This window comes from Syngnathus acus, chromosome 3 (genome assembly GCF_901709675.1).
Source record: "Syngnathus acus chromosome 3, fSynAcu1.2, whole genome shotgun sequence".
In the NCBI taxonomy this organism is placed as follows: domain Eukaryota; kingdom Metazoa; phylum Chordata; class Actinopteri; order Syngnathiformes; family Syngnathidae; genus Syngnathus; species Syngnathus acus.
In genome coordinates, this window is record NC_051089.1 from 17,787,420 (window position 1) to 17,813,076 (window position 25,657).

At 45.0% G+C, this 25,657-nt stretch overlaps 1 protein-coding gene across 1 annotated transcript in view; it reads right to left on the reverse strand.

The window, feature by feature from the left end:
- Positions 1 to 25,657, reverse strand: part of txlng (taxilin gamma) — a 91,893-nt gene that overhangs the window by 27,060 nt on the left and 39,176 nt on the right. The window contains exons 4-7 of the mRNA XM_037246686.1: positions 16,744 to 16,835; positions 10,035 to 10,205; positions 9,690 to 9,884; positions 7,076 to 7,195 (exon numbers count right to left, since the gene is read on the reverse strand). Coding sequence (XP_037102581.1) covers positions 7,076 to 7,195; positions 9,690 to 9,884; positions 10,035 to 10,205; positions 16,744 to 16,835 — 578 coding nt within the window. The remainder of the gene's footprint in view (positions 1 to 7,075; positions 7,196 to 9,689; positions 9,885 to 10,034; positions 10,206 to 16,743; positions 16,836 to 25,657) is intronic.

The window sequence follows — 25,657 nt, forward strand, 5'->3', positions numbered from 1 at the left end:
ACGGAGTGCGCGGGGTCCCTACTACTTAGTACGAACACGCAATTGTGAGTGTGCATCGAGCTTGCTGACACGGCTTCCGGGAGTAAATGCGCGGGCGGGCGCTTTCCCATCTACTGGGGAAACATAGTAATTGCTGAGAAAATGACCCAAAAAATATTTAATAATAAAAAAAATTCAGATTTTGCGGACCGGATTAAACGGCCCCGTGGGCCGGATGTGGCCCGCGGGCCGTAGTTTGGCCATATCTGTTCTAAACACTTTCTATACATAGCTTCCAATGAGAGTCTGGATTCCGGATGAAGACAACAAGACAACGACCCCAAAAACTGCTCAAATTCTACTACGGCATTCATGCAAAGGAACAAGTACAACATTCTGGAATGGCCATCTCAGTCCCCAGACCTGAATATTATTTAAAATCTGTGATGTGATTTAAAGCGGGCTGTCCATGCTCGGAAACCATCAAACCTGACAGAACTGGAGATGTTTTGTCAAGAAGAATGGTTAAAAAGAATATATATATATACGTACATACTGTAAATATGTTTTTAGAACTCTTTTATTATTATAACAATTATTCTATAACAAGGTACAACACTGTAAATATGCCTTTAGAACTCTTATTATAACATTTCTTTTTATAAAAAGGTACAGGTGTACGCACTGCAATTGTGTGGGCACTCCTTGCCTTCTGCTAGCACGTGGGCAAGTTTCGTGCCATACTTCCTCAATTTAGAAATTTTATTTTGACTTTTACATTTTTTTTTAATTTTGAAAAAAAATCAGCGATGTAGTGAAACCGCGATAAACGAACCGCGATGTAGCGAGGGATTACTGTATTTGGTTCCAAGACCACCCACGATAGGTGAAAATCCGCAAAGTAGTGTCACCCTCTCATGTTTAACATACGTAAGTTTGTTTGAGTATCTATCAGTGTATATGAAACCATATAAGTGCATATGCTATCATTAGAACATTAAAGGATAGTTTCAAACATGGAAATAAAATAATAGTATATATAACATACAGAAAATAATGTATAAATAACAAATATAAATATGATGGGCGGTGGTTAGGAGGGTGCGGGTTCGATTCCACCTTCGGCCCTCCCTGTGTGGAGTTTGCATGTTCTCCCCATGCGCGCGTGGGTTTACTCCGGGCACTTCCCACATCCCAAAAACATGCTTGGTAGGCCGATTGAGCACTCCAAATTGCCAATGGTTGTTCGTCTATGCATGCCCTGCGATTGGCTGGCAACAGGTTCAGGGTGCCCGATGACCGCTGGGATAGGCTCCAGCACGCCTGCGACCCCCGTGGGGACAAAGCGGTACAGAGGATGGATGGATAAATATGATACGTGTGTACATATGTAGATGTAATTAAAGTGTACATACTGTAAATATATTTTTAGAACTCTTATTATTACGACAACTTTTCTTTCATAACAAGGTACAAGTGTACATACTGGAAATATGTTTTTAGAACTCTTTTATTATAATTTCTGCTGGCGTGCGGGCAACTTTCGTGCCATAATTCTGACGTCATGATGGCGCCGCGGATGGCAGCCACGGTGAGTCGCTCTCTGTTTCTTTGTCTTATTTTGTGTGTTTTCTGTGTCCTCTGCTGTCCATCCCGGATCACTTTTACCAGAGAAGCGCTGTTAAACATCGGACAGTCTTCTTCTGGTATTTTCTCTCCTGTTCTGTCCGATTCAGACTGTTTGTCGGAGATTCTAGCTGGAGCGGCGGTGCTGTACAAGCTAGCGCGACGACGGCGGCGCGGAAAACGAGCCGGAGCACTCGTAAGGCTGAGGCAGAGAGGGTTCCGTTCTGCCCTACCGTCAATTCATCTGGCGAATGTCCGCTCCCTGGCGAACAAGATGGACGAACTGCTGCTCCTCACTTCAAGGAACACGGACTTCAGCAGATCCGCCGCGCTGTGCTTTGTGGAAACGTGGCTCAGCGAACGAACCCCCCCACCACGCCGTGGAGCTAGCCGGGTTCAGGCTAACGCGAGCAGATCGCAGCGCGGAGCTCTCCGGAAAATCAAAGGGAGGTGGTCTCTGTTTCTACATTAATGAACGTTGGTGTACTGATGTCACGGTGTTGAAAGAGTTTTGCAGCCCTCTCCTAGAAACACTTTTCATAAACTGCCGGCCGTTCTATTCACCACGGGAGTTCTCCTCGATCGTCATGGCGGCTGTTTACATCCCACCACACGCACGTGCGAGTGAAGCCGCGCAGATGCTGGCTGACCAGGTAACAGACATGGAGAAACTTCTACCAAACTCACTAATCATTGTTCTGGGTGATCTTAACAGGGCGAACCTCGCACACGAACTTCCCAGATACAGACAGCACGTAACGTGTCCCACCAGAGGGGCACAGACTCTGGACCACTGCTACACCGTGATCAAGGATGCATACCACTCTGCGGCTCGTGCAGCTTTAGGACTCTCGGACCACTGTCTAGTTCATCTGATCCCGGCCTACAGGCAGAAACTAAAAACTTCTAAGCCTGTGGTGAGGACTGTGAGGAAGTGGACAGTGGAGTCAAGGCAGGACCTCCAAGCCTGCTTTGACTGCACCGATTGGGGAGCTTTCGAAGCTGCAACTTCAGACTTGCATGAACTCACTGACACTGTCACATCATACATCAGTTTTTGTGAGGATCTGTGTGTGCAGACTAAGACCTTCTGCACTTACAACAACGACAAACCTTGGTTTACACCGAACCTCAGGAGGCTGCGCAAAGTCAAGGAGGAGGCCTACAGGAGCGGCGACCGCGACCTGTTCAGGCAGACCAGAAACACACTGAACCGAAAGGTCAGGAAAGCCAGGAGGTGTTACGGGGAGAACCTGAAGAGACACCTCTCTGCCAATCCTGATCCCTCAACAGTGTGGAAAGGTCTGCAGAGCATCACGGGCTACAAGAAACGAACCCCCCGTCCTGTGGAGAGCCCAAGGCTTGCTAACCAGCTAAACAAGTTCTACTGCAGGTTTGATCGGTCCTCCCACACAACGGGACTTCCTGCAGCACAATCTACATACTCACCTCTCCCCACAACTGCTCTGTCCACACCTCTATCATCGTTGTCACCCACTCTCTCTCTTGCAGAGGCCGCGCCCGCACTCCAGGTCCGCGAGGAGGAAGTGCGCCAGATGTTCCGGAGACAAAAGACCAGGAAGGCACCGGGCCCAGACGGCGTGTCACCTTCCTGCTTGAAAGTCTGCGCTGAGCAGCTGGCGCCCACCTTTGCACGGATCTTCAACCGTTCTCTGGAGCTGTGTGAGGTGCCCTCGTGCTTCAAGAGCTCCACCATCGTTCCAGTGGCCAAGAAGCCCGCCATCACAGGTTTGAATGACTATAGACCCGTCGCACTGACATCTGTGGTCATGAAATCTTTCGAGAGGTTAGTGCTGAACCACCTGAAGGAGGTCACGGGCCCCCTGCTTGACCCCCTCCAGTTTGCCTACCGGGCAAACAGGTCAGTGGATGATGCGGTCAACATGGGACTGCACTACATCCTGCACCACCTGGACACCCCAGGAACGTACGCCAGGATCCTGTTCGTGGACTTCAGCTCGGCGTTCAACACCATCGCTCCTGACATCCTCCAACAGAAGCTCATCCAGCTTGCGGTGCCTGCCTCCACCTGTCAGTGGATCACCAGCTTCCTGACCAACAGGGGACAGCGTGTGAGGCTGGGGGGCATCACATCTGACACCCGGACCACCAATACTGGAGCCCCTCAGGGGTGCGTGCTCTCCCCACTGCTCTTCTCTCTCTACACCAATGATTTCTCCTCAGGTGACTCTCCTGTGAAGCTCCTGAAGTATGCAGACGACACCACTCTCATCGGACTGATCCAGGACGGTGATGAGACTGCGTACAGACAGGAGGTGGAGCGGCTGGTCCACTGGTGCAGCCAAAACCATCTGGAGCTGAACCCGCTCAAGACCGTGGAGATGACAGTGGATTTCAGGCGAGACCCTTCACCACTTTTACCCCTCACTATCCGCAGTAAAACTATTCTCTCCACAGACACCTTCAAGTTCCTGGGAACCACAATCTCTCGGGACCTGAAATGGACCGGCCACATAGACTCTGTCCGGAAGAAGGCCCAGCAGAGGCTGTACTTCCTGAGACAGCTCAAGAAGTTCAACCTGCCGCGAGAGCTTCTGAAGACCTTCTACACTGCCATCATCCAGTCTGTCCTCTGCACCTCCATCACTGTCTGGTTTGGATCAGCCTCCAAACAAGACAAGCACAGACTGCAACGGACAATCAGGACTGCAGAAAAGATCATTGGAATCAACCTCCCATCTATCCAAGACTTGTACCTGTCCAGGACCAGGAAACGTGCAAGGAACATCTCTACAGACCCTTCTCACCCAGGTTGCAGTCTGTTTGAACTACTCCCCTCCGGACGGCGTTATAGAGCTCGGTACGCCAAAACCAGCAGACACAGAGACAGCTTCTTCCCCCAGGCTGTTGCTCTGATGAACTCACACCACTCATAGAGTCTCAGAGTCATTACTGTGCAATAACATCCTGCTCTTCACACCTTTTTGTCCTGAGTGTCGTTAGTCACCTAAATGTTGAACAGAGGGTGTGTTTTACCGAAGTCAAATTCCTTGTTTGGCACGCTCAAACATGGCGAATAAAAACTCTTGAATCTTGAATAATTCCTCAATTTTGAATTTTTAGGAATTGTTTATTTATTTTTTTATTGAAAAGTCTGCTATAGTGTGAGCACTCCCTGCCTTCTGCTGGCGTGAGGGCAAATTTCATGCCATAATTCCTCAATTTAAAATTATTTTGAATTTTTTTTATTTTTTTGAAAAAATTTAAAAAAAATAAAAATAAAAAAATAAATAAATATATATATATATATTAGGGGTGTAACGCTTCATCGATACACATCGATTAATCGATATAATGCTCTACGATTTATTGGCATCGATGCTAAACGTAAACATCGATTTATATCGCCGTGTTTGACCTCGGACATTAGACGCGACTTTATTTTGAAATCCAGTTCATTGTTGCTTGCTTCCTCTTTCCGGGAGCAGTACGCGGCGTGTTGTGTTGTGAGCAGAGCAGGCACGTGAAAGGGGAGCCGACAACTACGCGGCTCCTGGGCTGGTGCTATGGCTAGTGTCCAAGAAGACGAGGAAATTCGCTCCCCTTTGGGCTTCAAGTCATTCGTTTGGAAGCACTTTGGATTCAAAAGAAAAGATGGCTCAACGGACAATTAAAATTATTGTAAATAAATAGTTCAGTAATGCACTTTAAAGTTAATGGTATTACAAAAAAAGAAAGAATATTCATTTTTCTTTACTTATATGAGAAAAAATATAGGAATTTGATAAAGTTCAGTGTTAAAATAAGCACTTTGTATACTACAATACTCTTGTAATTTCCTAAATAAAGAGTTTGCAGTACCTTGTTGATTTTGCGTATGAATTGTTATAAATCAGGATATTGTTCTATATTTTTTATTTAAAAAAAATATATATATCGATCGTGGAGCACTATATCGTGATGTATCGTGAATGAATCACAGCAGGCTTTAAGATATCGGCAAATATCGTATCGTGTTTCTTTGTATCGATATGATATCGTATCGTGACAAAACCCGCGATTTACACCCCTAATATATATGTGTACACAGGTACTGGCCAGTAAATTAGAATATCATCAAAAGGTTTAATTATTTCAGTAATTGCATTCAAAAAGTGAAACTTCCACATTATATTCATGCATTGTACACAGACTGATGTATTTAAAAAATGTTCAATTCTTTTAATTTTGATAATTATAAGAGATAACTAATGAAAACTCCAAATTCGGTATCTCAAAAAATTAGAATACGCGCTAGCTTTAGCGAGAAGCTAACGAATGCATTGGACATATTAAGTGCTCCCTAAGAATAAAACAGCACCTTCGATGCAATTTGTCTGATACAAATACTCAAAATACACCCACAAGAAGTGAAAACAGAGTGCACAGCTCCAAAATCAGCAGAAAGACTGACGCTAATGCTATGAAAACGAGTGCTGACATTAATTATTAAAGTGAAATACAGGTTATTATTTTTGTGTCATCTCAAATTTACCGCTTTATTGTGTTCGGTGTTTCCATAGATCGAAGGAACTGAACCATCAACAAAATGAAGTATTTCGGCAAATCCTTCTCAATACTGACAAAAGATTTCTGAAACACTCCTTAACAAGCAGGACGTGGGAACACTGCTTGAAAAATGAAATTTGACCAAAGCACTTCTTTGAGGTTCTGATGTTGTGCAATGATTTGTGTGGATTGATGCATCAAACAACGGAACATTTTGATCTTTCCACTTTGGCATCCTTGAGTTGTTTGGACTACAAAAGCACTAAACAAAACGGATTTGTCTTAAACATGGCGGAAATCCGCTATGTTTATGACTCGGATTTCCGTTTGGCAACACCTATTACCTTGTTTGGTTTGTTTCGCCCCAATGGATGTGATGTAATACGTAGATAAAAAAATGTCCTAGGAAACTGAGAAATCTGAACAGAGTAGAAAATAGCCCCCCAAATGATCATAAAAGTATCTCTGCAGCACCTGGAGGGATTACACAAGAAAATGAATTTAAAAGCAAAAAAGGTCGATTTTCTGTGATACATGTCCTTTACGAGGTTATTGCACCTTTATGAATAAATGGCTTTGCTGCACCCTCTACAATTTTTGAAAGTTTCACCAAGATCTACCAAAAATTGGAGATATACAAATATGTAACAGCCCAAGATCTACACAAAGTCTTTGGAGTTCTACTCTAAACTCAACAGGAACTTGGTCATATTCTATTTCCTTTGAGATTTTGCCTCATGTTTGGCCTTCCTTAGGTTATATTTTATCAAAGTATCTTTTAATCTGATGTATGCCAGGCTTGCGAAGGCCCTTAATAACTGCTTGTATCTCTAGTTAGGGCCCGAGCAGAGACCGTGTTGTGTGTGTGTGCGTGCGTGTCTGTGTGAAAATACAAAAAATAAATTAATAAAAAATTCAAAAAAAAATACAATTTACTCACAACATTTCTTTCTCGTTGCTGTTTCTCCTCCACTTCCTTCATCATTTCAGTGATTTTCTGCATCTTAGCGTCCATCAACTGTTGCTGTAGATCTTTGTGCTTCAACACTTTGTCTATGTGCTAGAAGAGGGAGACATATTTTATGGGTCAATACTGAAAGCAAAGACTGTTACGAATGAGGAATACAGGTCAATGTACCCAGGTTTTATGAGGTTAATCTAACAATAGAATGAGAGATTTGTGTCAAAATTATTCATACATATACATCTGCAATTTTCACTTTTTTTTATTCACAAATCTATTTGTAATTTTAACGTTTTTCCAATTCACAAATCTATTTGTCATTTTCATTAATTTTTTTTTAGCACCACAAATATATTGTTGGGTGTGCAAATATCATATGCACGCCCGTATGCACACACGCTCAGATATTTACATGTGTTGAAAGGCAATGCCTTCTCTGTCCACAGGGAAGCAGTGTTACTGTCTCCAATGAACGGGAACGACCCATTTAAAAAAAGTTAAAAAAGTCCCAATGATCGTCACACACACATCTGGGTGTGGTGAAATTTGTCCTCTGCATTTAACCCATCCCCGTGTGATTTTGATCCATCCCCTGGGGGAGAGGGGAGCAGTGAGCAGCAGCGGTGCCCCGCTCGGGAATCATTTGGCGATCTAACCCCCCAATTCCAACCCTTAATGCTGAGTGCCAAGCAGGGAGGCAATGGGTCCCATTTTTATAGTCTTTGGTATGACCCGGCCGGGGTTTGAACCCACAACCTTCCAGTCTCAGGGCGGACACTCTACCACTATCCCACTGAGCTGGTCATTTTGTGCTTCCTCTAGCGAAGCAAAGCCAAAGCCATCGCTTTATTACATCACACTGCTTCACAAGCACGCACATGCGCACACGCACACATACTGTATTTTCTGCACCATAAGGCGCTTCGGGTTAAAAGTGAACAAACAATGAACAGTGAATGAACAAATTTGTGTGGCTCTGTGCAGTGCCAGATAGAGCAGAATGACTCGATAAACGTAGAAGTGGCGGACACAAATGCAGGCTGGCCCAACCCGACTAACATTAGCCCTTAAGCGGCTTGCTAACAGCGACGAACCCGTAAAGACACAAAGCTGTCCCAATCCACCTCGGTTAACTGGCTCTCGCACCTTGGTCATAGGTGACTCCATTACCCGCAACGTTACGCTTAAAATCCAGCCACAGTAAACTGGATTTACTGGTGCCAGAGCACCCGACATTGAAGCTAACCTTGGGGAGCAAGGACTTGTGATCTCGCCCGAAAAATGAAGCGGCATCGAGTAACTGTCTCTGGCCCCTCGTCTGCGAGAGGCAACGATGAGAGGTTTAGCAGATTATTCTCACTTGATCGGTGGAAGACTTGCTTCTGATGATCACTACTTTATAAAATTTCAAGTTTGGTCTCTCTGTCAAGGTCAGGAACGTATTCAAAGGTACAGCCGCCGTAATATTAATCCAGCCATCCATTTTCTGTACCGCTTTGTCCCCACAGGGGTCGCGGGCGTGCTGGAGCCTATCCCAGCCGTCATCGGGCAGTAGGCGGGGGACACCCTGAACTGGTTGCCAGCCAATTTCAGGGCACACAGAGATAAACAACCATTCGCACTCACATTCACACCTAGGGGCAATTTGGAGTGCTCAATCGGCCTACCAAGCATGTTTTTTGGGATGTGGGAGGAAACCGGAGTGCCCGGAGAAAATCCACGCAGACACAGGGAGAACATGCAAACTCCACACGGGAGGGCCGGAGGTGGAATCGAACCCGCACCCTCCTAACTGTGAGGTGGACGTGCTAACCAGCGCGCCACCGAGCCGCCCCATAATATTAATTCAAAGTATTGCATGGCTCAGCGCCTTCCTATCTCATCGACCTAGTTGTACCATACGTTCCGCTGGTCTCTTAATGACGGCAAGGGCCGCAGGGTCAAGAGCATTCTCCAGACCTTTGGAAAGCCTGACCCATAGGTATCAGCTGCTCCCTCAGTAGAGGCTTTCAAGACACAATTAAAAACGCATTTATATGCTATTGCCTTTAATTAACCTACTCTGGCCAATTCAGCCGCAGTTTGTGCTCTCTGTCCTACCCCTTTCTGGGCTTTGGGGGCCAAGGTGTCACCCAAACTGAAATTTGCTGTTTGGAATCCACACCAACCAATTGGGACGAGATCTGAGGTGGACCACTTCCGCGAAGGCACTGCCATGAAGACTGAGGGCATCTTCCTGCAGCTTTTCATTTCACTACGGACATCGAGATTACCTCGTTTTGGATCGTTTTAATATTGTGTGTTCAATGTTGCCCACTCTGTATCCATTGCAACCTGGTCGTCCTGGAAGGGAGATCCACCCATCTGCGGTGCCTTCTCAAGTTTTCTCAATTTTCCCCAGTAGGTGTTATGTGAGTTTTTTTCTTGCCCTCTTGCGAGTTAAGATCAGGGGATGTTGAGAATAATTGTCAACTGTGGCCATGTAACATGTGGCCTTTGAGACGTGTTTGTGTTTAAGGGCTATATTAATAAATTAGACTTAACTGATGCAATTTCATTTCAAACTAATTTGGCACAGGCAATCTCTTACCTCCTCTCTGAGCTCATACTGCTCAATGAGCTTTTTAAGTTTCTCAGCAAGGTCCATGTTCTCCTGCTTCAGCTTAATATTGTGTGAGCTGTGTTGCTCCATCTGCATTTCAATATCACTTAAAGTCATCTGGAAGTGAAGCATGGCTTCCTTGCGCTGCTCCTCATACTCCCTGGAACGCTGGGCATTCTCCTCCTATTAGAAAACAAGGTCAGCCAGAAGAAGAGGGAAGAGGCTTGTGCTAAACAGATGACCAAATCATTCATTTCAGCACCCTAACCTAACAGTATTTAATGTAATGCAATTATCAATATTGTTTGAAATGTATGATTGTCTGTTGCTAACCTTCAAAGTCTTGTTGTGTCTTTGCAGCTCCCGACAGAGGCTCTCTAGTTTGCTGCGGGCCAGGATAGCTTTGCTGTGCTCCCCCTGCAGGTGGATCTTCTCTTTTACAATTTGAGACTGCTTTTTCTGTAGGGCTTTCAGACGCTTCTGCATGCGACGGCTTTCCTCCAACTGAAAGCACAGTGCAAGCAACACCCCATTATGCCACCTACGTACTACAGTATTCCTTTTTTGGTAAGTAGAAAGTTACCTCAACTCTGCTACAGTATGAGGTCAGGAGTGATATCAATGTGGCTGTCCTACACAAACCCTAATAATTTTTACTTTCCAGTATGTGATTCTATACATTCTCCAAGGATTGAGACAAAGGATGGTAGTAAATAGTACAATACAAATTATAACGAGAATGCAATTTCTGGGGAAACCGCCTCAACGGCGCAACATCATCCTTCCAGTCTCCAGAATTAAAACCAAGAGTTACCAAATTTTTACATTAGTGAAACGGTTGAATTGGGTGGGAGTCGGTTAGCCATGTCTTGAGAATGAAACACTTGGATGCTAGCTACAGAGCTCACCAAATTAAAGGATGCCAGCTCGCGCTGCGTTTAGCTACATTTAGTAAAACTACTCCATTAAACCTTCAAAGCTGCGGACTTGGCAGCCCGTGTGCCTATGTAAGCCGGTGACACACATTCGTGGGGCAGTTACGGGAGAGTTGCTGCCACCGTACACAATTACAGAGTTCACACATCACAATAACATTATAAAAACTATGCAATTATAGGGCACGGTGGATGGTTTTCTAAAACTACGCTTGTAGTATTTTACACAGAACTACATTAGCACAGAAAAGAGTCTCGGCTGACTCTCACGCATGCCGTTTCAGTGGAGTGACATGGCGTGTGAGAAACTATTGCAAAATGTCTGCTACTGATCTTGAATGTATGACACCAGTGCACCAGGTGAAGCCAATCAAATAAATGACTGCTGGCCTGGCTTTGTGCCAGTTCTCCCCAGTCAAACAAACAAACAAACAAACAAACAAACAAACAAACAAACAAACTTGTGTCGTCTCTGCACTGTAGCTGGTATTCCAGGTCTTTATGATGAGTGTGCCAACAGATTGCCTCCTCTAACTGTGAACATTCATCTGAAATGGACATATTAATTTTATTGTTTGTTAGAATCTACATCAGAGAGGTATAACGCCTCTGATAGCTAACAATTCGGATAACGACCAAAGAGTTTGCTAAGAAAAGTGCACCGGTTAACAAACAATGTCTTGGTTGTCTTGGTTCCCACTCCAAGCAGTAACCCCCACCCCCACATCGCCATACATTTACGCACACCATTAACATTGCTGTCAAAATGGTAAGTTTTTCTTTGTTTACTAAATGTTTTGTCATGTTTAAATGCTTTCTTTAATGTCTTTATGCTGATTTGACTCAATTTGTACTGTATTATACCTGTTCTTTTTTTTATTTTGATTTCTTTTACTATTTCCTGTGGGGACCATTGTTTCAGATAGCAACCATTTCGGATAGCGACCGTTTTTTTCGGACCGGATTGTGTTTAAAGCGCTTCACTGATCTGAGACCTAAAATCATGTTTCAAAGTATTGTAGCAGGGTCACTTTCTATACACACTTGTCACGGCATGCACTGTGTTTTCAGATGTGTTGTCTTTTTTTTTTTAACGTTTTGATCGCAACGTTGTTGACCTGCTTACAAATAACAACCATACTCTGACCACACCCCTGACAGTAAAGTGCATTGGCGTTACGTTCTTTGTTGTACCTCAGCGAGGGAAATTCTATCAACCAGTCCTGTCTTAAAGAATATATTTTGGACTTTTTAATTTGAGTGGGCTCTATTTCAAATTCGGTTACCTCCTCTGTTTCCGATGGACTGGGGCTTGGCATCTTACCGATTGAGTGCTTCGTGTTTTGGCTAGATGGACTCTCAGAAGTAGGGCTGGTTGTAACAGTTGGGTAAGATTCAAGAATTAGTGTGCTTGGTCAAAAAACTGCCTCAAACTCTCTTCATTTTCCCTCGATTTGTTGCATTTATTTTCTTTTTTGTTTCAGTTAGTTAGTTTTGGTTGCATATGCAGCCAAAATGGTCGCACTCTGGAGCCCTGTATAGCCTAAATCAGGCATGTCCAAATTCCGGCCGCGGGCCAAAACCGGCCCCCGGTCAGATTTCATACGGCCCGCAGCTTCGGTCTTATAATGTATGATTTATGGTCCGCCTGCACTGTCAAACTGAATAAAAATAAATCATGAAACTTGAAACTGTAATTTCTCCTATTACCAAAAGGTGGAAGCACCTCTCTGCTCATTTCTGCTATGGCGACTGCAAAGAAAACTAGGAAAATTGACATTGAGGGCCGTCGCTTTCAAGAGAAATGGGAATTACAATACTTCTTCAATGAAAATCAAGGCAATTGTATTTGTCTAATTTCTAAACAGACGGTTACCTTGTTTAAGGATTTCAACCTAAAGAGACACTATCAGTCTAAACATGCTAACACACGACAAGCTAACAGGGAGTGACCGCGCTGATAAAGTGAAGCAGCTCCAAGCTGAACTGGCATTACAACAGCGATTCTTCACGCGGGGCTGTGAGTCAAAATTAAATCAAGTAACTATTACTTAATATTAAATCATACGAAGTGGCCATGTTAATACTGTTGATGTTATGAACCTGTAGACGTGACACAAACTATTACTTACCGAAAGATATTGTAAATGACAAGAGCAAAATTCACATGTTTTAAGTTTTAATAATAACAGACAACTTTGCATTACTTATAACTCCTGTTTAAAATGTTCATGAGGCAAAAATAATTTTAAACTCATGTAAATTTTTAGGTATTTCATACAGTTTGCTCAATGTTGTTTGACTCTTCAGATATGAATGAAAGGCAGAATTTGTGTTTTTAGAGTTGTTCACATCTGCCTGAGTGGCTTATATTTGGTTATTTTGTCATTTAAAAAATAAAGACAATTGGGACAATGAAATTTGTTTTATAACAGTATGTATTTGCATGAAATTTTTGTAGTTAAAAAATGTCCGAAAAAAACTATTGGCCCCTGGGCCCCTTCACTTTATCAAATCTGGCCCTCCTTGCAAAAAGTTTGGACTCGGACTCAATGTCCCCCGCCTCCCCCGGAACGTGGGAAAAGCTCTGCCGGAGATGGGAATTGAAGCTCTTCCTGACAGGGGATTCTGCCAGACGTTCCCAGCAGACCCTCACAGAGCGTTTGGGTCTGCCAGGTCTGACCGGCATCTTCCCCCACCATCGGAGCCAACCCACCACCAGGTGGTGATCAGTTGACAGCTCCGCCCCTCTCTTCACCCGAGTGTCCAGAACATGCGGCCGCAAATCCGATGACACGACGACAAAGTCGATCATCAAACTGCGGCCTATGGTGTCCTGGTGCCAAGTGCACACATGGACACCCTTATGCTTGAACAAGGTGTTCATTTTTGACAATCCATGTCGAGCACAGAATTCCAATAATAGAACACCTCCCAATCACGCCCTTCCAGGTCTCACTGTCATTGCCCACGTGAGCATTGAAGTCACCCAGTAGAACAATGGAGTCCCCAAAAGGAGCGCTCTCATGCACTTCCTCCAGGGACTCCAAGAAGGGTGGGTACTCTGAGCTGCCGTTCGGTGCATAGACACAGACAACAGTCAGGACCCCGTCCCCCCCACCCGAAGGCGGAGGGAGGCTACCCTCTCGTTCACCGGGGTGAACCCCAATGTGCAGGCGCCCAGCTGGGGGGCAATAAGTATGCCCACACCTGCTCGACGCCTCTCATCGTGGGCAACTCCAGAGTGGAAGAGAGTCCAGCCCCTCTCGAGAGGGATTGTACCGGAACCCAAACTGTGTGTGGAGGCAAGTCCGACTATATCTTGTCGGAGCTTTCTGCCTCGCACACCAGCTCGGGCTCCTTTCCAGCCAGAGAGGTGACATTCCATGTCCCAAGAGCCAGCTTCTGCAGCCGGAGATCGGACCGCCAAGGTCCCTGCCTTTGGCCGCCGCCCAGCTCACAATGCACCCGACCCCTTTGGCCCATCCCACAGGTGGTGAGCCCATGGAAAGGGGGACCCACGTTTCCTTTTCGGGCTGTGCCCGGCCGGGCCCCATGGGCGAAGGCCCGGCCACCAGACGCTCGCCTTCGAGCCCCACCTCCAGGCCTGGCTCCAGAGGGGGGCCCCGGTGACCCGCGTCCGGGCAAGGGAAATCTGAGTTCATGTCTTTTTCGTCATAAGGGGCTTTTTGAGCCGTGCTTTGTCTGGCCCCTGACCTAGGACCCTTTTGCCATGGGTGACCCTACCAGGGGCATGAAGCCCCAGACAACATGGCTCCTAGGATCATTAGAGTGAATTTCAAAATTGAAAATTTTGAATTTTTGGTAAGCGGGAAGTTGTGGAATAGGTAGACAAAAGATTAACATTTGAAAGTTGGAATGAGTTGAATCGGTCAAGAAATGTAGAAATTAGAAGGGTGAAACGAAATTTTGTTACATTTGGCGTAAATTTCGGAATTGAAACATGGAATTTTCGGTAAGTGGGAAGTTGGGGAATAGGTAGGAAAAAGATGAATAGTTTAAAGTTGAAATGAGTTGAATCGGTTGAAAAATGTAAAAATTAGAGCAAATGTTGAATGCCTTATCGAGAGTGAATGGGAATTTAAAAAAGAAATTGCACCAAAATCTTTTGAAATTTGGAACGAAACGAAAACTACGGGTTTAAAAGGTTCACGTTGGAATTCTAAAGTTGAAACAGGTTGAATCGGACAAAAATTTTAAAAGTTAGAGCATATGTTGAAAAATGAGGGCACTTCTTTTATTTGAAGCACTTCCCGTTTGTATGGGGTCACTTCCGTTTTAAATGGGGTCACCCGGTTAATTGAGATCACTTACTTCCGGTTTATTTGGGGCACTTCCGGTTAAAATGAGGTCACTTCCGGTTTATTTGGGGCACTTCCGGTGTTATGTAGGTCACTTTCAGTTTTATTTGGGGTACTTCCGGTTTAGTTGAGGTCACTTCCGGTTAATTTGTTGCCCTTCCGGTTTAATTAAGGTAACGTCCGGTTCGATTTGGTGCACTACCAGTTTAATTTAGGTCACTTCCGGTTTATTTGGGTCACTTTCAGTTTAATTTGGGTCACTTCTGGTTTGATTTGGGGCACTTCCGGTTCACTTCCTTTTGAAATTAAGGCACTTCCGGTTCACAACCTGTTCATGTTGGGGCACTTCCTGTTCATTTTGGGGCCCTTCCTGTTTGTTTTGGGGCACTTCTGATTCACTTTGTGTTCATTCCGGGGCACTTCTGGGTCAATCCAAGATTGCCGCCACACTGTGGAAGTGGGGGTGAAGGGGTGAACTGGATAAGCAAAGTTCAAGTGGGGGTGAATGGTGTGAATATGGTAAGCATAAGGTGAACAGTTTAAAGTTGGAACGAGTTGAATCGGTTTAAAAATGTAGAAATTAGAAGGGAAGAACGAAATATTTGAGAATTTGGCATGAATTTCAAAATTTGGAATTTTTGGTAATTGGGAAGTTTTGGAATAGGTAGGCAAAAGATGAACAGTTTAAAGTTGGAATGGGTTGAATCGGTTGAAAAATGTAGAAATTTGAAGTGAAAAACGAAATTTTATAATTTGGCAATTTTGGGAATGTTGAAAATCTTCCCCAACGTGAATTGAATGTTCTGAATGATGTGAATTTCATACTGGAACTAAATGTGAAATGTTGAATGTGCCATTAAGAATGAATGGGGAAAAATTTGCCGTGCATTTGCAAATTTTGTGATAACAGAAAATTTTTGGAATGACAAAAGTGCAAGCGGTCATCACGTGAATATTTGGAATAAGTCATAAGTGGAATGGAGTGAATCGGATGAATTATGTGGAAGGAATAGGGCATCAAAAAAGTGAGGAAAATATAATAGAAGAAGAAGCGGAAGAATAAAGTGAATGGGGTAGCTTTCGGCTTCACACTGATAATTGTAAAAAAATAAATACCGTTTTCTCCATGTATAATGCGCCCCCATGTATAATACGCACCCTAAAAATGGCATGTTGATGCTGGAAAAAAGCCTGTACCCATGTATAATACGCACCCAAATTTTGACTCCTACTTAAGTCCGTAAACGTAAAATTATTTCAGAAAAAAGATCATCTTTGGGAACAACCGGATGTTATTCTGCCGGTCAGTATCACTGCGCATGCGCTAGCAAACTCAATAGCGAAGAAATGTTTCGGATTTGTGTAGGGTACATTGTTCGTATGGAGCGTGTTTGAAGTGAACAGCAGAGAAGAAAGCGCATCTGTAATGGCGGCCTCCGTATGATATCCGGAATAAAAAAAAAAAGAAAAAAAAGAAAACATTTTTACCCATGTATAATGCGCACCCCAGATTTTAGGGCAATAAATTAGTTAAATTTTGCGCATTATACATGGAAAAAACGGTAAAGATGACTTCTTTTTGGAATGTAACCCCCGCGAAAAACGAGGGTTCACTGTACTTCATCAAGAAAAACTCAGGTCAGTTCCCAACATGGATTATTTTGGGAAAGACAAGACACAAAATAGAGGAACACCAGATATTTCCATAATGTGACAATATTTGCTCCCTTTACCAATCAAGACCTCAAAATGAGAAATCCAGACGAACACTTGCGGCAATCTTACCAGATCTGCATATTTTTTGCACAAAGCAGCCAATTTTTCTTCAGGTGTGGCTAAGGAATTCAAGGCCATCATTAGTAGGAAAACCTCCTTCCCTGAAATAGGAATAAAAACACAATGAGGTACATCTCACAAAAATGGAAACAACACTTCACATTATGGCAACTTATCAAGGATAATAAAAAACAAATGGAACTTGGATGGAGTTTAGAGCAGAGGCCCCCAACCTTTTTCCCCCGCAAACTGGCATAACAAGTCCATTTCATGGACTGTGGGGGTGTCCTCGAGGGTGTGCAATGTTACAGCAATAACTGTGCAAATCCGCTCATTTTTTTAAGTAATATTGAATGACTTTTTTACCAGTTAGTCATTTAGTCGGACCCTCTCAGGGCACGTAACATTTGAATCATCGGAGAGCAACTTGGTGCATATTGTGTTTCTTCTTTGGCATAGCCTCCCTAAATGAATCTCCCCCCCCCTCTGAGTGTACCCCGCTTATCGCCCAAAGACAGCTAGAATAGGCTCCAGCACTCCCGCGACCCTTGTGAGGATAAAGCAATTCAGAAGATGAATGAATGAAGATTATGACTGCTTGCGCCTTATAATGCAGAGTATCTTATACAGGGTCCGGCAAAATGATCTGACACATTTGCAGGTTTAATAAAATGCAAATAAATTTAAAACAAAAAAGTATTTTTTTTTATTTTCGAAAAGTACAAATAATGCCACTTTGTTTTGTTTTGTTTCATTTCCGGTTCGTTTGAGTAATGTTATTTCGTTTCGTTTCAGTTGCTAACATGAATTGGACGGGTGAGCATCGCACTTTCATTGTGGAAACATTTATCAAGAACGAATCTATAACTGCAACACAACGAGCGTTCCGCTTGCGCTTCAGACTTGGTAGACATGATCCCGTACCTGCTCGAAACACGATCTTGTTATGGGTTACTGACTTCAGAGCCAGTGGATCAGCATTGATACGAAAATCAACCGGCCGACCTCGCACCGCCAGAACTCCAGAAAATGTGGCAGCGGTAAGACCAAAATAACATTATTCGTAAACGAAACGGCATTATATGTACTTTTCGAAAATACGAAAATAAACTTTTTTGTTTCTTTAATATATTTGCATTTCATTAAACCTACAAATGTGTGAGATCATTTTGCCGGACCCTGTATATGGATCAATTGATGAATTTGTTGAGCCATACTGGTTGTACACAGCGCTCTGCACTACAGCAACCGTGGTCAGGGGCGTCACCAAAGTAAGCCACTACTGGGAATGACATTTAAAAAAAAAATAATAATCTTTCCATAGGCTAGAATCCATCCCATCGCTTGATTGACATACAGGTAAGCCTCACCGCAGCAGTTTGGCTGCGTATACACAAACCCGGCACCAAAGCTAACAAGCTATTACGCTTTTAAACTAAAGAAAGTTTATGACCATCAAAAATGAGTGGGGTTGCTGGACCAAGTATGAAGCCAAACACTTTCATCCCACTTTCATCGCTTGATTGACATACAGGTAAGCCTGTCGAGAGGCAATCACAGTGAACCGCCCCCTCCCTCACCGCAGCAAGGATGGCTGCGCATACACAAGCCCGGCACCAAAGCTAACAAGCTAAAAAACGCATTTTAATTATGCATCAACGCACGTACCGTAATTTTCGGACTATAAGTCGCGGTTTTTTTCATAGTTTGGGTGGGGGGGCGACTTATACAGAGGAGCGACTTATGTGAATTTTTTCACTAATTTTCAAAATTCCCCCAAAAAAAAAAGAAAAAAAAAAAAGAAATAAAGAAAAAAAATTAAACTGCGATAAACGAACCGCGATGTAGCAAGGGATTACTGTAATTTGAATTTCAAGTGACGTCAGTGGCGCGGCGGTTGTTTACATAAAGGACAAAGACTCGATCACGGGATGACGAAGGGCCCCACGTACTACCGGCATCATTAGCGGCTTTGTTTGTAAGTGACACGGAGGACGAAGAGTTTGAAGGATTTAATGATTTGGAGTGACACAGAAGGTTTGAAAAACTATTATGGCTTTTACACACGCCCGGTCCTACTCTACGGAGCTCTCTTTCACCTCCGTGGATGGAAGTCGGGGGCCGGCGCTCGGCCGGGTGGCTGTCCGGGGACGGTGGATGGGGCTCGGACATGGTTTTTACGCACGCCCGGTCCTACTCTACGGAGGTCTCTTTCAACCTCCGTGGATGGAAGTCGGGGGCCGGCGCTCGGCCGGGTGGCTGTCCGGGGACGGTGAATGGGGCTCGGACATGGCTTTTACACACGCCCGGTCCTATTCTATGGAGCTCTCTTCCACCTCCGTGGCTGGAAGTGCCACCTCCGGGGATGGAAGTCCACGCCGCCACACACCTGGAAGTCGACGCCGGTGCTTGGGGCCGTGTGGTGGTGCACTATTTATGTTATAGTTATTTGATATATTTTATTTCGTATAGCAACTTGTATATGTTTTTATCGTTACAGTTCAGTACTTGTTGGCTCGTTGAACTCTTGTTTTGTTAAATAAAGAGACGTTTACCAAACCCACGTCTTTCCTTGTACTTTGTTAACGCTATAATATAGTTAGCGGCGTGGCATGGAGGCAGTCAGCCTGTGGCATTGCTGAGGTGCTATGGATGCCCAGGATGCTTCAAGAGCTGCCTTTAGCTCATTTGCATTGTTGGGTCTGGTGTCTTTCAGCTTCTTCTTCACAATACCCCACAAATTATCTATGGGGTTCAGGTCAGGGGAATTGGCAGGCCAATCGAGGACAGTAATGCCATGGTCACTACACCATTTACTGGTGGTTTTGGCACTGTGGGCAGGTGCCAGATCATGCTGGAAAATGAAATCATCATCTCCATAGAGCTTTTCAGCAAACGGAAGCATGTATGCTCTAAAATCTCTTGGTACAAAGCTGCATTTACTGTGGACTTGATGAAACACAGTGGACCAACACCAGCAGCTGACATGGGTCCCCAAACCATCGCTGACTGTGGGAACTTCACACTAGATTTCAAGCAACTTGGATTTTGCTCCTCTCCAGCCTTTCTCCAGACTCTGGCGCCTTCACTTCCAAATGAAATACCAAACTTGCTTTCGTGTGAAAAGAGGACTTTGGACCACTCTGCAACTGTCCAGTGCTTCTTTTCCATAGCTCAAGTCAGAGGTTTCAGAAGTGGCTTGACCGTGGGAATACAGCTATTGTAGGCCATTTCCCGGACACGTCTGTGAACAGTGGCTTTTGATACCTGGAATCAAGCTTCAGTCCACTGTCTTTGAAGCTCCCCCAAATTCTGGAAGCGACTCTTCTTCACAATGCTGTTAAGGCTGCAGTCATCTCTCTTGGTTGTGCAGCGTTTCCTGCCACATTTCCCCCTTCCAACAGACTTTTTGTGGATGTGCTTTGAAACTGCACTCTGTGAACAGCTTGCTCTTTGAGAAATTTCTTTTTGTGCCTTACCCTCCTAATGGAGGGTGTCAATGATGGTCCTCTGGACAGCAGTCAGATCAGCACTCTTCCCCATACTTGTGATTTAGTTTACTGAACCAAGCTGTGTGTTTTTCAAGGCTCAGGAAACCCTTGCAGGTGTTTCGAGTTTATTCGACGATTCAAGTGATTAGTTGAATACCCTACTAGTTTACTTTTTCATGATATTCTAATATTTTGAGATAGGATATTTGAGTTTTCTTAAGCTATATGCCATAATCAGCAATATTAGAATAATAAAAGGCTTGCAATATTTCAGTTGATTTGTAATGAATCCAGAATGTATGACATTTTTGTTTTTTTAATTGCATTAAAGAAAATAAAGAACTTTATCACAAGATTCTAACTTTCTGAGACAGTCCTGTATGTCCAGCAAAAATGAGTGGGGGTTGCTGGACCAAGTAAGAAGCCAAATCGTATCACTTTCATCCCATCGCTTGATTGACATACAAGTAAGCCTGTCGGGAGGCAATCACAGTAAACCGGCCCCTCCTCTTCGCAACACTTTTGGCTGCGCATACACAAGCCCGGCACCAAAGCTAACAAGCTAATCAACGCATTCCGCGTCAACGCACGGACTCACTTTTTTCTTTTAAACTAAAGAAAGTTTATGACCATCAAAAATGAGTGGGATTGCTGCACCAAGTAAGAAGTTAAACTGTATCACTTTCATCCCATCGCTTGATTGACATACAGGTAAGTCTGTCGGGAGGCAATCACAGTGAACCGCCCCCACCCTCACTGCAGCACGTTTGGCTGCGCATATACAAGCCCGGCACCAAAGCTAACAAGCTAATTCAACGCATTTTAATTACGCATCAACGCATGTACTTACTTTTTTCTTTTAAATTAAAGAAAGTTTATGACCAGCAAAAATGAGTGGGGTTGCTGGACCAAGTAAGAAGCCAAACCGTATCACTTTCATACGGAATGGGAGTTGGACTTTACCTCATTTACTGGGTTGATATTCCCTTAAGCACAGCTCCATCTAGTGCATGCAGAACGCAACCCTACTCAACCTCAGTTTGATGCAGTAGCTTCAATTCTATGCGCCTTTTAATCCGGTGTGCTCTATATATGAAATCATTTCTGAAATAAAAATTCAATGAAGGTGCACCTTATAATCCAGTGCGCCTTCTAGTGCAGAAAATACTGTAATAAAATGTAAACAGAGGCAAAATAGCCAACATATTTTTGCACAAATGTGGTAGACCATTGGCTGCTTTTTAGAAAGTGCAGGATATGTACCGTATTTTCCGCACCATATGGCACACTTAAAAGCCTTTATTTTTCTCAAGAAACGAAGGTGCACCTTTTAATAAGGTGCGCCTTTTGTGTGGACCGAATTCCAAAATCTGTAAAGTTGTTTTGTGTGGCTTCCCTAATATACAGGCATAATATGAGGACCCGATGAACCAATCAGAGGACTTTACGTTTTACGTAGATCGGGGCAAAAAAACAAGTCACAATGTCACAAGTAGAGTACGTACCTCCGCCGCCATTGATAAATAAATACCGTATTGGCCCGAATATAAGACGACCCTGATTATAAGACGACACCCTCTTTTTCAAGACTCAAGTTTTAAAAAGACTTTTTGAACACCAAATTAAATTTTTCTACGGAAAATAATTACAGTACATCTGAAACAAATGCTTATAACAATATATTCGAGAGAAAAAGCAAGTTATTTTGCCTCATTCAAATCATGCAAATTATTGAAATTAAAAGGAAAATGACTTTATAATAACAATTGAATTTGTTTTTCCCCTTTTCATGATGGCAGGAGAGGCGTCTGACCGCACGTCCCTAGTGTGTGTGCTCCAAGCAAGCGCCCTGGATCGCTCTTCCCGTCCCCCCACCCCCCCTGCTGCCTTCACGGCCTTGCTAGACAATCGGAAACTACTGAAGTCCAACAACATAGACGTTGCTACTCTAAATAAACTCTATATCAAATAACTATAACATAAATAACAAGTTTATCGAACCATCTGTGTCACTCCAACTCATAAAATCTCCTGAATCCGGAAGTCAGTGAATGGAACGCAATGTCAGTGAGGCTCCAATTATTCCACAGCCATAGTGCGCCCTCATGCGGTTTAAAGTGAAAATAACATGTGAAGTGATCAACTATACTAGTAAGTCAGTAATGTGTTAATGATCAAGTAAAGATTGGTGAATAATTACACAAATAAGTCGCTCCTGAGTATAAGTCGCCCTCCCCACCCAAACTATGAAAAAAAATGTGACTTACAGTCCGAAAAATACGGTACTCTGTGTTGCCAGCTGTGTTCAGTAAAGTGAGAAACGAAGGAGTGAGTTTGGGTTTGAGAGGCAGAAAATGTCTAATATAGCAGCTGCATTTTTGGAATGAGCTAATAAAAACCTGAATTTAAGACTACTGAGGTCCCAACTGAGCCTGTCCGAGCTGTACTCTACATAGCTTCAGCATAAAGCCAGTTTTCTTAGTCTGGACTGCTCTCATCCTCTGTAGATTGAGTTCCAGCTTCTTCGCTCTGGTCACCGATATGCAGTCCCTAAGTCAGGGGTCGGGAACCTATGGCTCGTGAGCCAGATATGGCTCTTTTGGTGACTGCATTTGGCTTGCAGACAAATCTGATATTTGTTTACACAATTAAAGTCATAAATAATGTTGTTATATTATCAAAGTAAAAAATAGACCTACTGAAATCAAAATGTTAAATTAGCTTTCAAAATATAAAATATGATCACGTTTGCAATCCATCCCATCTGTTTTCTACCACTCAAATCCACGGTTGCGTCATATTAGCTAATCCCAGCTGCCCTTCGGTGTACAGAAGGGTGACGCCAGGTCGGACAAAAATTTTTTTATTGGACAATACAGGGTCGTGAGAGGTAAAATTTTTTATTTTTTTTATTTTTTTTTTTCAAAGTCAAAGTCAGCTTTATTGTCAATCCCTTCATATGTCAAGACACACAAAGAAACCGAAATTCCGTTTCCTCTATCCCACGGTGACGAGACATACAAGTAGGCGACACAAAACAAAAACAAGAAGGCACAAACCATAAATAATAAATAAAATAAAATGAGCGATGAATAAAAACAGACCAATAACCCATTGAATATGAGGGGCAAAACCGAGCCAGTGAGCATACAGCAAGAACAGGACGCTACGCTGAAAGGGGGAGCGAGTTCAGGATCCTAACAGCCTGGAGTACGAAGCTGTTGGAAAGTCTGGTGGTGCGGGAGCGCAGGCTCCTGTACCGCCTCCCAGAGGGCAGAATTCCATCCGCTTTATTTAAAATTTCAGTTAGCTAGCTGGTGTGTGCCAGGCAAGCTAGTAAGATGGCGAAGAGAAAAAAGGATGACGATTACCGAACATTTCAGAGTGAGTGGACCGAAGAACCCCTCCGTGAGTCGTCACCTTATCGTGGTGGAGGGGTTTGTGTGCCCCTATGATCCTAGGAGCCATGTTGTCTGGGGCTTCATGCCCCTGGTAGGGTCACCCATGGCAAACGGGTCCTAGGTGAGGGGCCAGACAAAGCACGGCTCACACTAGCCCCTTATGATGAATAAAATAAATGGATTTCGTTTTCCCTCGCCCGGACGCGGGTCACCGGGGCCCCCCACTGGAGCCAGGCCTGGAGGCGGGGCTCGAAGGCGAGCGTCTGGTGGCCAGGCCTTCGCCCATGGGGCCCGGCCGGGCCCAGCCCGAAAAGGAAACGTGGGTCCCACTTCCCATGGGCTCACCACCTGTGGGAGGGGCCAAAGAGGTCGGGTGCAGTGTAAGCTGGGCGGCGGCCAAAGGCAGGGACCTTGGCGGTCTGATCCCTGGCTGCAGAAGCTGGCTCTTGGAACATGGAATGTCACCTCTCTGGCTGGAAAGGAGCCCAAGTTGGTGTGCGAGGCAGAAAAGTTCCGACTAGACATAGAGAGACTTGCCTCCACGCACAGTTTGGGTTCCGGTCCAAGCCCTCTCGAGAGGGGCTGGACTCTCTTCCACTCTGGAGTTGCCCACGGTGAGAGGCGTCGAGCAGGTGTGGGTATACTTATTGCCCACCCGGCTGGGCGCCTGCACATTGGGGTTCACCCCGGTGAACGAGAGGGTAGCCTCCCTCCGCTTTCGGGTGGGGGGACGGGTCCTGACTGTTTTTTGTGTGCCAGGCAAGCTAGTAAGATGACGGTTTGTCAATAATGAACACCATGTTCAAACATAAGGGTGTCCATGTGTGCACTTGGCACCAGGACACCCTAGGCCGCAGTTCGATGATCGACTTTGTAGTCGTGTCATCGGATTTGCGGCCGCATGTTTTGGATACTCGGGCGAAGAGAAGGGCGGAGCTGTCAACTGATCACCACCTGGTGGTGGGTTGGCTCCGATGGTGGGGGAAGATGCCCGTCCGACCTGGCAGACCCAAACGCTCTGTGAGGGTCTGCTGGGAACGTCTGGCAGAATCCCCTGTCAGGAAGAGCTTCAACTCCCACCTCCGGCAGAGCTTTTCCCACGTCCCGGGGGAGGCGGGGGACATTGAGTCTGAGTGGACCTTGTTCCGCGCCTCCATTGTTGAGGCGGCCGACCGGAGCTGTGGCCGTAAGGTCATTGGTGCCTGTCGTGGCGGCAATCCCCGAACCTGCTGGTGGACACCGCCGGTAAGGGATGCCGTCAAGCTGAAGAAGGAGTCCTATCGGGCCGTTTTGGCCTGCGGGACTCCGGAGGCAACTGACAGGTACCGGATGGCCAAGCGGAACGCGGCTTCGGCGGTTGCTGAGGCAAAAACCCGGGCGTGGGAGGAGTTTGGCGAGGCCATGGAGAATGACTTCTGGACGGCTTTGAGGAAATTCTGGTCCACCATCCGGCGTCTCAGGAGGGGGAAGCAGTGCAACGTCAACACTGTTTACAGTGGGGATGGCGTGCTGCTGACCTCGACTCGGGACGTTGTGTGTCGGTGGGGAGAATACTTCGAAGACCTCCTCAATTCCACCTACACGCCTTCCTTCCATTGTGGAAGCAGGGCATGGGGACTCTGAGGCGGACTCTCCAATCTCTGGGGTCGAAGTCACTGAGGTAGTTAAAAAACTCCTCGGTGGCAAGGCCCCGGGGGTGGATGAGATCCGCCCGGAGTTCTTAAGGGCTCTGGATGTTGTGGGGCTGTCATGGCTGACACGCCTCTACAACATTGCGTGAACATCGGGGACAGTGCCTCTGGATTGGCAGACTGGGGTGGTGGTTCCCCTCTTTAAGAAGGGGGACCGGAGGGTGTGTTCCAATTACAGGGGAATTACACTCCTCAGCCTCCCTGGTAAGGTCTATTCAGGGGTGCTGGAGAGGAGGGTCCGTCGGGAGGTCGAACCTCGGATTCAGGAGGAGCAGTGTGGCTTTCGTCCTGGCCGTGGAACAGTGGACCAGCTCTTCACCCTCAGCAGGATCCTCGAGGG